Raw genomic sequence first — 15,027 nt, 5'->3', positions numbered from 1 at the left:
GTTTAGAAATATTGTGATCAGCTATTATGGAGATCTCATTATGTGATCATTGCTGAGATTTCACTTTAATATCCTAGTAACCCGGTGACAAAAAGAACCTGGTAGCTAATGGCCCTTACATTCATTGGTTCCATTCTACCAGTAAAGAAGACCGACTAGGCAGAAGTTAATTGCCCAACTCGAATGTAGATAATACAGTGGGATCTCAGTAATGCTTTCACAATTCCCCAAATATAACTCTAGAACTCCCATTGTCAATTAATAAATGTAAGCACACATTTGAAAATTATTTCCATACACTTAACAGAGCCTGCTAGATCATGATGAGATGATTAATTTAAAAAGCTTGTCCAAAGAAGCCAAAAACTACACATTCAACTGTTCAGTTTTTAATATTTCCTGGATGTGTGATTAATTTTGAAAAAAAGCTCTAATGCTGTATCTCAGTGGCATACACTCCGCTGTACATAAAAAACATAGAAATTGGCAAAAAAGTAAATAAAAATATGTAAGGTGTTTACAAAAAAACAACAAATATATGTCAACATACATAGCAGGTATCACTTCTTATTCATTGCAGAATCACCCTTTGTTGCCAAGTGCCAGAAATTAACAAATCTAGTACTAAGGAAACTGAAAGGAATTGAAAAGAGTTGGCATGTACTAGAATGTTTGAAAGAGTTAAGCTTATTGTCTAATATGACCTTGATGTAAACAACATTTCTGCCATATTACAATGTAATAGCTTGGAGAATTATTTTGCTTATTAATACAGTTCTATAGAAAAGTTACTGCAGTTTAAATACAAACTAAATCTAAGCAGCAACTAACAAAATACATGATGGAAAATAAAACAAATTAAATATAGCAGCGAATGGCCATCTTGGAAAGGTATTGTTCAAATTGTGTTCTTGTTTTATAGCTTCAAAATAGTAACTAAATTTACAAAGAACGTGCCTGCCATCTTGGAATGGTAAAAAAGCTTTATGTATAACTGTACTACTGAACAACAGGGTGTATTACAGCCTTGACTTGAACAGAAATTCACTTCTATATTGCAGACTAATGTCTTGCTGTACTATTACTTTTTCATGCCCACTGGTCATATGAAAAGGTCCCGCAATAAAATGCTAAATCATTCAGAGTTAAACATAAAAACATGAGATGGAAAAAAAACATAGGGGCTGGAAAGCCCCTATTGGCAAAGGCCAAGACATATTTGCTATAGTTGAAAAAAATAAATATGGACCTGATTGCTACCCAGTGTAATTAGAGATGGCTATGATTTAATCAAGCATTATGTCTATCATGTATTTGTTTTTCTGAGTGATTTGCCAAGTGAATGATACATACATCTAGATTACAATATTTACAATAGAGAGCGATAGGCCAGTGATGATGTGATCTTTTTTGTTCTAGGTGAAAAGCCGCCAGTGCCTGCGGGGAAGGAATTTGTTATTCCCATCCCAACAATCCATACTGAGAAGCCTGTGAAGTTTGAGTTCCAAGTCACTGCCCAGGAGCCAACCACTGTCACCATCATCTATGAACCAGCCAAGTTTAGGAAAGAAGTGACGCTAGAAAAGGGACAGACGACCACCATCACAATCATTATTCCTCCTGGGATCCTGCAGAAAGATTCAGGAGCTGCTCCATTTATTATTACATCAGCAAACCCAATATCACTGAACGTTTTCCTCCACATAGACTCCCGTGTTGAGACCATTGAACCTGTTCCTTTACAACAACATGGAGTTGAGTATTATGTGTTGACACCTCCTGGGAAATCGGAAAATGATAATAAAGAGTTTTCAATTGCCAATTTTCAAGAACCAAACAATGTTGACATCTACCCTACTGAAACTGTGGTTTTCCAAGGACAAACGTACAAACCAGGAACTAAAATCACTGCCTCCCTCAAACCTTTTGAGGTGATCCGCATGAAAAGCAAAGGCAATTTGTCTGGCACTAGAATCATTGCCACAAAACCCATTGCAGTATTCAGTGGCTATAGCAGTCCTGAGACAGTCACCCCATCTTATCAAGTAACTATTTCTCTTCATCCAGTCAGCCAATGGGGAAAAGAATTCCTCTTCCCTTCATTGGCAAGTCCAGGAAATACTGACCTGGTGTTTGTTGTTGCCTCCCGACCTACTAATATACAGTTTCAAGTAGGAGACCACAAGCAAAGCCAAACCTTGAAAGCTGGAGAGGTAACCCAGATTGGAATACCGGAATTGACCACTTTCTCCATCACAGCTGATCAGCTGGTCCAGGTGACATATTACGGCACAGCAGGGAAAATTGGGGACAGGTTATATGAACCCTACTTGCTCAACATCCCACACGCTATGGGATATGCCTCCAAGTATAAAGTTACAAGTAACCCCAAAGTTGAAAAAAATCGGGCAATCCTCATAGTGAAAATATCAGCAGTGCCTCTAATTACCTTTGATGGAAAATCACTTTCTAATATTGAGTGGAAACCAATTCCTGGAACTGACTATGCCACAGCAATATATGAGTTTGGCAACAAGCCTACCACCCACATAGTGGAAACACCCGGTGCACTATTTGGACTCGTGATTATCAGTTATCCAGAGCAGCCTGCCATTGAAAAGCCAGGAAATCCCATTGGTGGTAAATACTTTTTTTCAATATACTGCCTTTTTTCTGTGTTTCATGCGATGCATGGTTCACTATATTTTATAAAGTAGTACTATAATAACGTGCCATGGAATACAGTTGTAAAAATGCAATGATCCGAATATTGTATGTTTATCATTTAGGTTTTTCAAAGGAAATGTCCATCAGAGCACTGACCTTCGAGCAATGAAACAAATATCAATGTGAAAATACCAGAGTTCCACTGCTAAGAAAAGACATTTAGGTTTTAACTAACATACTAGCACATTCTTTTTGGGTAGATGAAATTAAATCAGTGCTGATAAAATACCTAATTATTTTTGGATGCAAACATCCGGTCCTCTGATGTACACAGCAAAAAGTACTAGGTGCTTCTACGAGAAACATGAGATGTGCCGGACTCATTTAGACTTCAGAACTATAGTTATACCTGTTCGTTATATAACACTTTCCAAGTACTGCCCTGCTATTTATTAAATGATGGTGGTAACCCTCCCTCTCACTCAGTGGACATGCTTTATCATCAGATTTTCTGAGCCAGCACTGTACTCCTGTTGCACGGGTGGCTCCAGGGGTAATTGACGGGTCCCTAAATGAAACATGCAACAGTGTAAACTGAGGTTAAATGGTAACTCAGCAAACGTGTGTTGCAGATGGCTATTTCCTCCATGTACCTGGTAAATGCGTTGGATGTATAGTTAAAAATGTGTACGAGATGGACATATATTATATTCCTTTAGTCTTTCCTCTCTTTCACATGCTTTAAAACTCAAAGACACTACAAGCTAGATTACCACTCCCTCTGAAGTCATTGCCATTGTGCTTCATCCCCTATCTAGTGCCCACCCTGCCTCATCAACATTTATCAGGAGAGGTCAATTGTTTGCTGACTTCCTAACCTGAGCTTAATTGATCCTTATTTTGGTGATCATAAATTGATCATAAACTGGTCTATGTTTATTAGATAGTATATCCCTCCTGTAATAGCCTGCAACAGGTTATTGTGAAACTGGTCAATACAGTTGAGCTAGGACTTTTTGGATTAATGATATTGCCATTAGTCGTGCCTATTATTCTGTGCTATTCTACCATTCCCAGTTATCTTTCAAGTCATTACAAATGGGATGCCACAATTTGGAACTGTCTGGTCACTCATGCGAAGTAAGAAAAAACAAAATTAAAATAATAAAAAAAACACATACCACATGCCAGTGGCACCGGACAGCATGCAGAAAATACCTATGGATGCAAATATGAAGTTTTTATTCCAATAGTGAGAACCTAGCCAAAAGGCAGCAGAGACATATACATGATCAAAGAAAAACACTGCGTCATTGTGTGATAGGAGACACATCTGGTTTGTTGACTGTTAAAGCATTGTGACTTGGGACTCTTCAAAGAGCAACATTGAGGTTGTCACGATGGACACAAGGATACTGGTCCACATCCTTGGTGCATAGACAGAAAATGCCTGCTGCTGATTTTTTTTTAATTTTCTTTTTACACATTTTAGCCTAGTGTCTGATACTGTCTGGGCTGTGGGTATACCAAGACCATCAGAAATGGTGAGCATGTCCTCAACAAAAGCGGGGTGTGTGTGTCATGATGGCTTTGTAAGTCATTAAACTGGTTTTCAATATAGTGCAGGCCGGCAAAATGAGTTTAATGTATTCCATCAAGATGGGGCTCAAATGATCATATTTCTTCAGGCCCTGGATGAGAAATGCATTTCATTATGGAGTGCCAGGATGAAGTCTGGAAAGCCATTATTTAGTTCATTACCACCATTCGGAGACAAGAGTATGAGCGATTGAACTGCAGTCGTTTTGTTGAAGAAACAGTTTCACCTTCTTTAGACAAGAGTGCTGGTAACAAGCTGTTTTTATTTCTTTTTGCAATGTGGTCCTTGAGGGTGAGATTGGTGTCCAGGGTGAACCCAAGTGAATCATGTCATGCAGCCAGGCTTTTAATATTTTGCCTGTTTTTTGTTCTTATGTTCATATGTATGAATATGGTACTGCCATAGCATGAAACTACCAAAAGGGTAATAGATCACTGTACATGGTTAAAGACAAGCATGAAGTCTACGAGTAATAGGCGTGAAAGCTGGGTTGTAAAAGGATCATTCATTGTACTGGAGTGTTTTTTTAAGAGGTGGTCTTCAACTCTTTCCTAAACAGGATCAAGGCTTGGTCGGCCCTGATACATAAAGGGATGTTGTTTAAGATCCTGGGTGCATAGATGGAAAAGTTCTTGCCAAATAACAGGGACTCTGTCTTGGTTGTGTTGAGCTTAAGGTCGATGCTGGACATAAAGGGCAGGGTGATGTGCAGACAGTGTGTGAGGAATTATTCCTTAAACAGAGAAGACTTTCAACTTGAGCTGTGTATCATTGGCACATTGGTGAATCCTGTGGCTGTTATCTGCAAGTAGAGGCGCCAAGTGACTCAATATAGAGGTTGAAGATATTTGATCACCAGTTAAACATTTGCAACATTGTCTACATCTTTACCAATACACTATACACTGGGGAAATCATTATGTATTTGCTGATGTTGAAAACTAAATATACATTTCAAAGTGTGAAATAGTCTGTCATGGGAAGGGTTGCTCTAATGCAAGCCTCTCTTCCCCAAAACGAAGACACTGCGTTTTTAAAATCTATCTAATCTCTCCTCCCATGATAGTTCCATTAATAGCAGATATGGCAGGACGGGTCTGGGAGATTGTAATCTGTGGTGTCAACTGGATGACGATTATCAGACAAAGTAATCTTTGCTCCGGAGGAGCAACTGCTCTTCCTCCATAAGCAACTGGCAGAAACGACTGACTCAATTCCTTCCTACAGAACTCTCAACCACCTTTCATGCAATCATGTTATATCTGGCCTCTGGATGCCATTCTTTCAGCAAAGAAGAAAGACAAGAAAAAAACAGTTTTTATTTTAACTTCGTGGCTTCATTTCAGCAGAAGCTATTTGACCAATTCAAATACAGATAATGCAGTGAGATCTCAGTAATGATTTCACAAGACCTCAAATATAGGTCTGCAAACCACATCTCTCAATTAATAAAGTTAAGAACACGTGAAATTTGTTTTCGCACACTATTAAAAACATTACATGTGTTTGCAACTAATTATGAGTCAATCACAGGGAAATACCTGGAAGACATCATTTGATCTATCTGACTACATATGATTGTGGCATTGATATGTTTGTTCTACAGCTGACAATTTAATAAATTGTCGACTCGCCCAATTCTCAGACACTCTCTCAGTGGTTGCACACTCCTCCCCTTGATCTCTTTTGGCTCACTAACTTTAAAATTCGGACAAAACTACTACTCCCACTAAACCTAATCAAACCGTTGAAACTTGTACCTAGAACACATTCAAATATTTACAGCTATATTTGCATAGCCTTGGACCCTCAGAGTCTATAAAATAAAAATGTCCAGCTTATAAAGCTGTATCATCATATCATCATCGCCTCTTATTCCATAAATGTTTCCCTGTTGAGAACATAAATGAGTGGTCTGTTGATATTATAACAAAATTAGTAATCCCACAGTGCCTCAGCTCACTCACATTCTCAGCATGCTATTATACAGAACCCACTCAATATTTACAGGTAGTTGTGCAAAAGTGTGCACTCTCAGGCCCATATTTATACTTTGATGCAAAAACAGCGCAAACTTCCAACATACCATTGGCCCATATATATATATTTTTTTTCACCGCATTTTGACACAAAAGCGGCGCAAACTTACAACATAATTATTTTGTAAGTTTGCGCTGCTTTTGCATCAAAATGCAGTGCTAAAAAAACATAAATATGGGCCAATGGTATTTTGTAACTTTGCGCAGCTTTTGCGTCAGAAAACGATGCAAATGCAGTGGTAAAAAAAAGTATAAATAAGGGCCTCAGAGTCCACCATTCAAGGAATCTGAAGTATCAAAAACAAGCAAAGCAACGCATTCTTTGCCCCCATTTATGGGAATGATTCCACACGACAAATTATGCAATAACAGCTAATGTCGTTCCCGGATGTCCTTCTGTGGTGAAGGTTACATCCCTTGTGTGATCCATCGATTTTTGCTCTGAAAACAGTATCCTTCCCGTGGACCTTGTACAAAATTGCTGTAAGAGCTGAAGCTGCCCGGTGCCGTTCCTCTGCCCATTTGAGAAACAAATGTCAATTAAAGTAAAAAAAATGCAAATTTTCTCCTAAAACTCCAGAGGCAAAGACAGACATCGAGAACATGAACTGCTTGATCTAAAGGATAAAGTATAATTGATTGAAAGGTTTTCATTTTTTTCAGTTACTCAAACAAATAATACTCAAACTGTCAGGCAGGAATCTAAAACTTAAAAACTGCAGAAAGAAACAGTACTTTCATCACACATTAAGCAATCTGCTGCCATGAGAATTAACAACTGCTAAATACTGTTAAAGCATCTCACTCTCACCAAAAAACACAAAAGGTGAAACACATGTGTTACCTCTCTCAATTCCAGAAATAGTGCAAATACAATCTCCTCACAATCTCATGGATGTCTAAAGAAAAGTTGACAGATTTAGCAAATTCAAATTCAAGTTGAAAGGTGAATTTAACTTTTGGTGAATTTAACTTTTGGAAAAAGTGCAGAAAATAGACATTCTGGAGAGGTTTGCCATTGTAACATTATAAATTAAATGAGATGACAAATTACAAAAGAAAACTGTTCAAAGAAGCCCTAAATCTACACAATCATTTCTTAAGTATTGAATATTTCATGGATGCATACATATTATTTATAGTAAGTTTCTTAGTTGTTTCTTTTATAACACAGTAATACCCCAGTAGGATCCTTGTGACCAGGATCCCCAAGTGGTAGTACAGTTGTAAACATTGTTTTCAGTAATAGAGCATCATCCTGTAGGATGCATCTAAAAATTGACTTCAGAGAAACTCAGGTAATGGAAAAGAAAAAAAGTTTAAAAGCTGTCACTCAGCATACAGTTTGCTGCATATAACAACTACACATTGGTGAAGAAGAAAATAAATACATGCACTGTTTACAGAAGCAAAAGATATATATGCTAGCATACGTAGCATGTATCGTCTTGTTCATTGGAACAACCCCCTCTGTTGTTGAGCAGTAAGAAGTATCACTTCTAGCACCTAGGAAACTGGAATGAATTTTAAAAAGTTGACGTACTACAATGTTTGAAAGATGCAAGTAATAATGTGCATTATCCACTTTATATGAACCAAAAGAACCAGCAATTACACTTCAATAGCTTGGACCATTAGTTCAGCTATGAATACAGTAGTAAAGAAAAGTTACCCCTTATTCATGATAGGAAGCAAAACAAATCAAACAAGGAAGCCAATGGCCGTCTTGGATCGGCAGTCCGAATATTATGTCCTTGTTTTATACCTTCAAAAAATGCCCCCAGACAGAAACAATGTGTTTGCCAACTTGGAATGGTAAAACTATGATATTTTCTGTACAATACTGTTCCAAGAGGGTCACTCTGTAAACATCGCAGTGGGTGCCTTGGAATGGAATTGTGCGTAGTGTATCACTGTTGAGCATTGCAAGCATGTTGCTTCTAAATGCAGTAGGCATCATAACATGAGGGCTATTATGACACTTGTAGACTACCTGCAATTAAAACATTTCCATTGCTCATACTTCTACCAGTTTTCTCTTGAGTCTTTTAACAGACTAACATATCTCAGAAGTTTAATTATGTTTATGATGATGCACCTTTCCCTTTGACCTTCTGGATTAAATAGTTGGTATTCAGATTGCCACTGTCATGTTTTTAGATCACCAATTTTACCACCATTATTGGTGTCATCCAAGAATTTCTTTGCTACTAGTTTCAAAGTTTGTAGCAAACCCAATGTCTGTGTTAGGCTTTTGGGAAAGTCATCCGTATTCAAGTGCACCTTAAGGATTACTGCTTAATCCTTTTGCACTCATGCTATGATTCTTGAATGTTCTTTCAAAATAATTGCTGAATTGTTGATAAACAGATATGCAGTTGCCAATACTTAGTTGGCAAACTAAAAAATATGACTTCACTCCCTTTAATTTTTTTCTTTACAGAACTTAATGTTCCAGAACTCACCACCACAGAGGACGTAAGCGCTGAGATGCCCAGTTCAGGTAAGTCTTGTGATCGGCAGGTATTTTAGTGGGATGAGTGATGTGAGGCTTATTTTGTGCTAGATTAAAGAAGTCAAGCTCCAGTAGTATATTTGAGTGTGATTAATGTTCCCTGAACCCAGAGATGGCCGCCGTACCATGTGATTTCTACAATTTGTGCTCCAACTCTTGCAACAGTGGGAAGCAAGCATTTATGTGGAAGGATCAGAAGCAGGTGAATCTAGTTTCGTGAGTGCACTTGATGACGTGAGCAGTGAGCTAGCATGCATACATTTGTGGACATGAGATACAGATGTTGTTGAAGGTGATACAGCATGGAACTCCATGGCTGCAAGCAAACTTGATGACCCACAGTAAGCGTAGTGCTCAAAAAATACCTTTCCTTAAAAAAATAAAAATAATTAATGGATAAGGACACAATGAAAGAGGATCTATGAAAGGAAAAATCCAAAACTAAAAACTGGACCACCAGTTGTGACAATGAAACACACTTATTTGCAGACAGTTCTGCACATGTGATTATGTGAAATGCTGTCACTCACAGAACAATGGAGCTCATGATTGAGTGAACTCCCTCATTATCTCTTGGTGTCATAGGTAGAAGCAGAATACGACTACAGGCTTTAACAAAGTGAAATAACAACCCACCCAAGAAGATGTATATGCTGTGATTAACTTATATGCTTTTGCTAAATATTGGTTATCTCTACTGCCTTTGGCATTACTTTTTATTAAAAACAGATGAGATCTACATCATCTGTCAGTTCTCTTCCAGGTGAACCAACCAGACCCACATCCTTGCTTGCTTGCTTGCCACCACAACCATTCTAGCCCTGTTGCATCAACTATACATTTTTCCACAAGGCAAAAAGTGGAATTCAGACTCTCTTTTTTGATGAATCACATGTCTTAGCACCGATCTGAAGCTTCTAGAAAATAAAAGAAACATATTGCTAGGCTCTTAGCCCAATCTAATTACTTCTTTTCAAACCTCTTTTTCTTGTTATCACACTCAAGAGACATCTTTGCTGGCAAGCCTATAAATATTGAACAGGCAAAATAGTAAAGAAAGTAATTAAAAGGTGGTATTGTAGTAGTAAACAGTTGATCTATGATAAGGACTTCAGTTCAACTGTAATTCACCTCTATATTAAACACTATTGCCTTTTTGAACGAATAGGATTTAATGCACACATGTTAGAAATAGCATTTCTAGTTGGCAGAGGTGTACACCCTTGTCCAAATGGGGCCACAATCCTGGTCAGGGTAAGTCACACACAATCCAAATTATCCTGTCTCCACCCTCTGGTAGCTTGGCACTGAGCAGTCTGGCTTAACTTAGAAGGCAATGTGTAAAGTATTTGTGCAAAAAATCATACAGTAACACAGTAAAAACATCCACAAAAATACACCACAGAGGTTTACAAAAATAGATAATATTTATCTGAATAAAATACTCTTGAAACAATGAAAATCCAATGTACACAAGCAAAGCACCTAAAAAACACAAAAGATCCAACTGGTGCCTTCACAGCGTCATTGACAGAATCGTTCCCAACAATCTGACATCACCGGTGCCGGTCACTAAGTCACTCGAACCCCCCGGTACAGTACCTTTTGAAAACGAAGAACAAGGATGTCACACTGAGTTGGAAAGAGGCATTGATGAAGTCGGTGAGGCATCAGTCCCTTATGACTTCCAAGGAGAGAGGCGTCAGTTCAGCGCTGTGAGCTGGTGCAGGTACGGCGTCGGCTCCATCTGGATGCAGGGGGAGATGATGCGTCGTCTGCGATGTGTCGATTACTTGTGACCCAGCAGGGTCGCTGGTTCTGGTCCATCAGGACATGATGTGTTGAATTTGCAGTGTCGCAATGATTCTGATTGACGTCAGCGGAGTCGCAGTAACATCAGACTTGCGTTGCAGGCTGGAGTCTTTGTGGGCAGCGAGGTCCATGGAGTGGGAGCAGGCTGCGGCGCCGCTGACGTTGCTGAAGTCATTCCAAAGCCTCTGAAGTTGGTGTACTAGCAAAAAGCTAGCAGTGGAGATCTTTGTAGTCCCTGAGACCCCAGAACAGGAGGCAAGCTCAATCCAAGCCCTTGGAGAGCACTTTAGGGAAGGCAGAGTCCTTCCAACACAGTCAGAGGCCAGCAGGGCAGCAGGGCAAAAGCAGGTCAGGAGTCCTTTGCAGCAACGCAGTCCAGCGAGTCCTTTGGGGCAACCAGACAGGTCTTCTGACAGAGTTCAGGTACAGGTCCAGAAGTATCTGAGTTGTCGGGTCAGAGACCCAGGTTTAATTCCCAAAAATGCCTTTGAAGTAGGGGAGACTTCAAAGAGCGATTTTGAAGTGCACAAGTTCCCCTTTCAGTACAGTCCTGGCTGCCTGGGCCCCAGTGGGGCATTTGACAGTCCATTGTGTTAGGGAAGGCCACTAACCTTTGAAATGTTAGTGTCAGGCCCTCCACCCTTTCAGCCCAGGAGGACCCATTAAGTATGCAGATGAGTGCAGGTGTGACTGAGTGTCCTGTGTTTGTGGTTGTCTGGGTGAAATGCACAAGAGAGCTGTCAACCAGCCCAGCCCAGGAGTTGACTGCAGACAGGCTGTGAGACATATATGTTTTTGTAAGTGCAGAGAAATGCTCACTTTCTAAAAGTGGCCTTTCTAAAATAGTAATATCAAATCCAACCTCACCAATAAGCAGGATTTTCTATTATCATTTTGGCCATACTAAATAAGACCTGGTTACCCCTTTCTGATCACAATCTACCACTCAAAGCTATACGAGGGAAGTCCTAATGCCAGCCTATGAATGGAGCAGGCCTCACAGTAGTGCAAAACGAATTTAGACGTTTTTCACTACCAGGACATATAAAACACATATGTACATTTCCTGCCTTTTACCTACACAGCACCCTGCCCTAGGGGTTACCTAGGACCTACCTTAGGAGTGACCTATATGCAGAAAAAGGGGTGTTCAAGGCTTGGCAAGTACTTTTAAATGCCAAGTCGAAGCGGCAGTGAAACTACACACATAGGCCTTGCAATGGCAGGCCTGGGACATTTGGTTAAGGGGCTACTTATGTGGGTTGCACAATCAGTGCTGCAGGCCCCCTAGTAGTGTTTGATTTACAGGCCCTGGGCACATGTAGTGCACTTTACTAGGGACTTATAAGTAAATCAAATATGCCAATTTGGTATGAACCAATATTACCATGTTTTAAGGAAGAGAGCATATGCACTTTAGCACTTGTTTGCAGTGGTAAAGTGTGCAGAGTCCTAATACTATCAAAAACAGTGTCAGAAAAGTAGAGGGTGGCAGTGAAACAGTTAGGGGATGACCACCCTAAGCCTGTCAGGTCTAACAACACATGTCAAATGAAAAGAGCCTGCAACAAAATACATATGTCATTCAATGCTAAAAAATAAAACTTGATGGAAAAAAATAAAATTAGATGCTGCAATTCCATTATGCGCAAATGCCAAGACAGATTTAAAATGGTTGGTACGAGTTTTCAGTCGATCAGAGAGAAAAAGAACTATCAATTGAGTACAGAGGGATTTAATCACACACTCATTCCATAACTTTTTTGTTTTTCTGATCGAGTTGCCCATTGAATCACACTGTACATAATTTAAAATTCAGAGGAATAGGCGAGTGATGATGTGATTTTCTTTCTTCCAGGTGAACAGTCAACAGCGTCTGTGGGGACAGCGTCTGTGGGGAATGAATTTGTTATTCCCATCCCAACAATCCATAATGAGAAGAAGCCTGTGAAGTTTGAGTTCCAAGTCACTGCCCAAGAGCCAACCACTGTCACCATCATCTATGAACCAGCCAAGTTTAGGAAAGAAGTGAGGCTAGAAAAGGGGCAGACGGCCACCATTACAATCATTATTTCTCTTCGCATGCCGCCAAAAGACACAGGAGCTGCTCCATTCATCATTACATCAGAGAGACCAATATCACTCACAATTATCACACACACAGACTCCCGTGTTGAGACCATTAAACCTATTCCCTTACAACAAGAGGGAGTTGAGTATTATGTGCTGACACCTCCTGGGAAATCAGACAATGATGATAAAGAATTCTCAATTGGCAACTTCCAAAAACCAAACAATGTTGACATCTACCCGTCTGGAATTATTGTTTTCCAAGGACAAACTTACAAACCAGGAAACAAAATCACTATCTCACTCAAACCTTTTGAGGTGATCCGCGTGAAAAGCAAAGACAATTTGTCTGGCACCAGAATCATAGCCACAAATCCCATAACAGTATTCAGTGGCTATAGCAGTCCTGAGACAGTCACCCCATCCTACGAACTCTCTATTCCGCTGTATCCAGTCACCCAGTGGGGGAAAGAATTCTTCTTCCCTTCATTGGCAATTCCAGGAAATACTGACATGGTGTTTGTTGTTGCCTCCCGACCTACTAATATACAGTTTCAAGTAGGCGACCACAAGCAAAGCCAAACTCTGAAGGCTGGGGAGGTAACCCAGATTGGAATACCAGAAATGACCACCGTCTTCATCAGAGCTGATCAACCTGTACAGGCCACATATTATGGCACAGCAGGGAAAATTGGAGACAGGTTATATGAAAACTACTTGCTAAACATCCCACACCCTGAGGAATATGACACTAAGTATAAAGTTACAAGTAACCCCATTTTTGAAAAGAATCAGGCAATCCTCATAGTAAAAACATCAGCAGTGCCTCTAATTACCTTTGATGGAAAATCACTTTCTAATATTGAGTGGAAACCAATCCCTGGAACTGAGTACTCAACAGCCATATATGATTTTGGCAACAAGCCTACCACCCACCTGGTGGAAGCACCTGGTATGCCCTTTGGACTTCTTGTTATTGGTTCTCCAAAGCAGCCTGCCATCGAAAAGCCAGGGAGTACCACTGATGGTAAATTAATTTTTTTTATATAATGCTTTTTTCAGCGTTTAATGATATGTCTAGTTTGCCAATTAGTATTCTAAGAACTTAGCTTGGAATGTAATTTTGGAAAAACAATAGTGCTAATGGTGTCTGCTTTTTATTTAGCTGTTTCTAATTAATGTCCATCAGAGCACTGCATACCGACCTTTGTGCCAAAAATCTATTCTGGTTGGAAAATAGCTAAGTGCTACTACTGTTTCCATACATATTGGTTTTAACTTATATGCTAGGACATTCCTTGGGGTAGAGGACTAAGATCAGTGCTGATTCAATACCCTTTTATCGTATGGAGAGGATATGGCCTGTGATGCGCACACAAAAAAAGTACTAAAGGCTTCTCTGAGAAACATGAGATGTCCACGCCTCATTTAAACTTGAGAACTATAGTTATATCTGTTATTTACATAACACTATCCAAATACTGATCTGCTATTTATTAAATAGTGGTGGTAACTCTCACCCACATACAGTGGCATGCTTCACCATCAGGTTCATCTTAACCATTATTGTTCTTCTGGTGCATGAGTGCCTCCTGTGTTGATTGAAATGTCTCTAAAAGAAACATGCAACACTATTTTCCGAGCTTGGATGGTAATTCAGTACACATATGTTGCAGTTCTTCGTTTCCTCTGTGTACGGGGTAAATACGTGGGACGTACAGTTAAAAGAGAGTCAGCTTTGGGTTTAGATTATGTTCCAATATTTTTATCTCTCTTTCTCCTGATTTAAACCTAAAGACACTATAGACTAGGTTACAAGGCTCAATGGTGTCATCATTAACATGCGTCAGCCCTGATCAGTGCCCATCCTGTGTCATGAGCATTTATCAAGACATTGATTGTTAGTTTCCTAACCGGAACCTAGCTTTTCCTAACATTGGTGTTCATTGGAAAGAAAACAAAAACAAGTGGACACACCTTATCTTTTGTGGTGTATGTTTGTAGGATAGCATAGCCTACTTACACTAGTATGAAGAAAATTATAGTGATACTGGCCAGTTTAGCTGAGCTGACACCGTTCGGATTAAGGTTTTGGCCATTAAACTTGCATATTATCCCATAGTATTGCAACATTCACAGACACCTTTAAAGTCATCATAAATGGATGTTCACATAAAGTCACCACAAAATAGCACTAATACACTGCCTATATCCCAGTGGCACTGCACACCATACAAAAAAAAATTGTATCTATATAACAGATTAACATATCTCCACAGTTTAGAAATGTGATTCCTGGGCCATTTTTAGATAGACTTTAAGGG

The 15,027-nt window shown here is 39.5% G+C and overlaps 1 protein-coding gene across 3 annotated transcripts in view; it reads left to right on the top strand.

The window, feature by feature from the left end:
- The window catches only part of LOC138246477 (uncharacterized), a 194,570-nt gene that overhangs the window by 132,735 nt on the left and 46,808 nt on the right, over positions 1-15,027 (top strand). For all 3 annotated transcript variants that reach the window (XM_069201115.1, XM_069201116.1, XM_069201114.1), the window contains exons 17-19: positions 1,420-2,640; positions 8,750-8,809; positions 12,492-13,730. In XM_069201115.1, coding sequence (XP_069057216.1) covers positions 1,420-2,640; positions 8,750-8,809; positions 12,492-13,730 — 2,520 coding nt within the window. The remainder of the gene's footprint in view (positions 1-1,419; positions 2,641-8,749; positions 8,810-12,491; positions 13,731-15,027) is intronic.

Source organism: Pleurodeles waltl, chromosome 7, assembly GCF_031143425.1.
Source record: "Pleurodeles waltl isolate 20211129_DDA chromosome 7, aPleWal1.hap1.20221129, whole genome shotgun sequence".
Classification (NCBI taxonomy): Eukaryota; Metazoa; Chordata; class Amphibia; order Caudata; family Salamandridae; genus Pleurodeles; species Pleurodeles waltl.
This window is presented reverse-complemented; position numbering and strand designations above follow the sequence as displayed.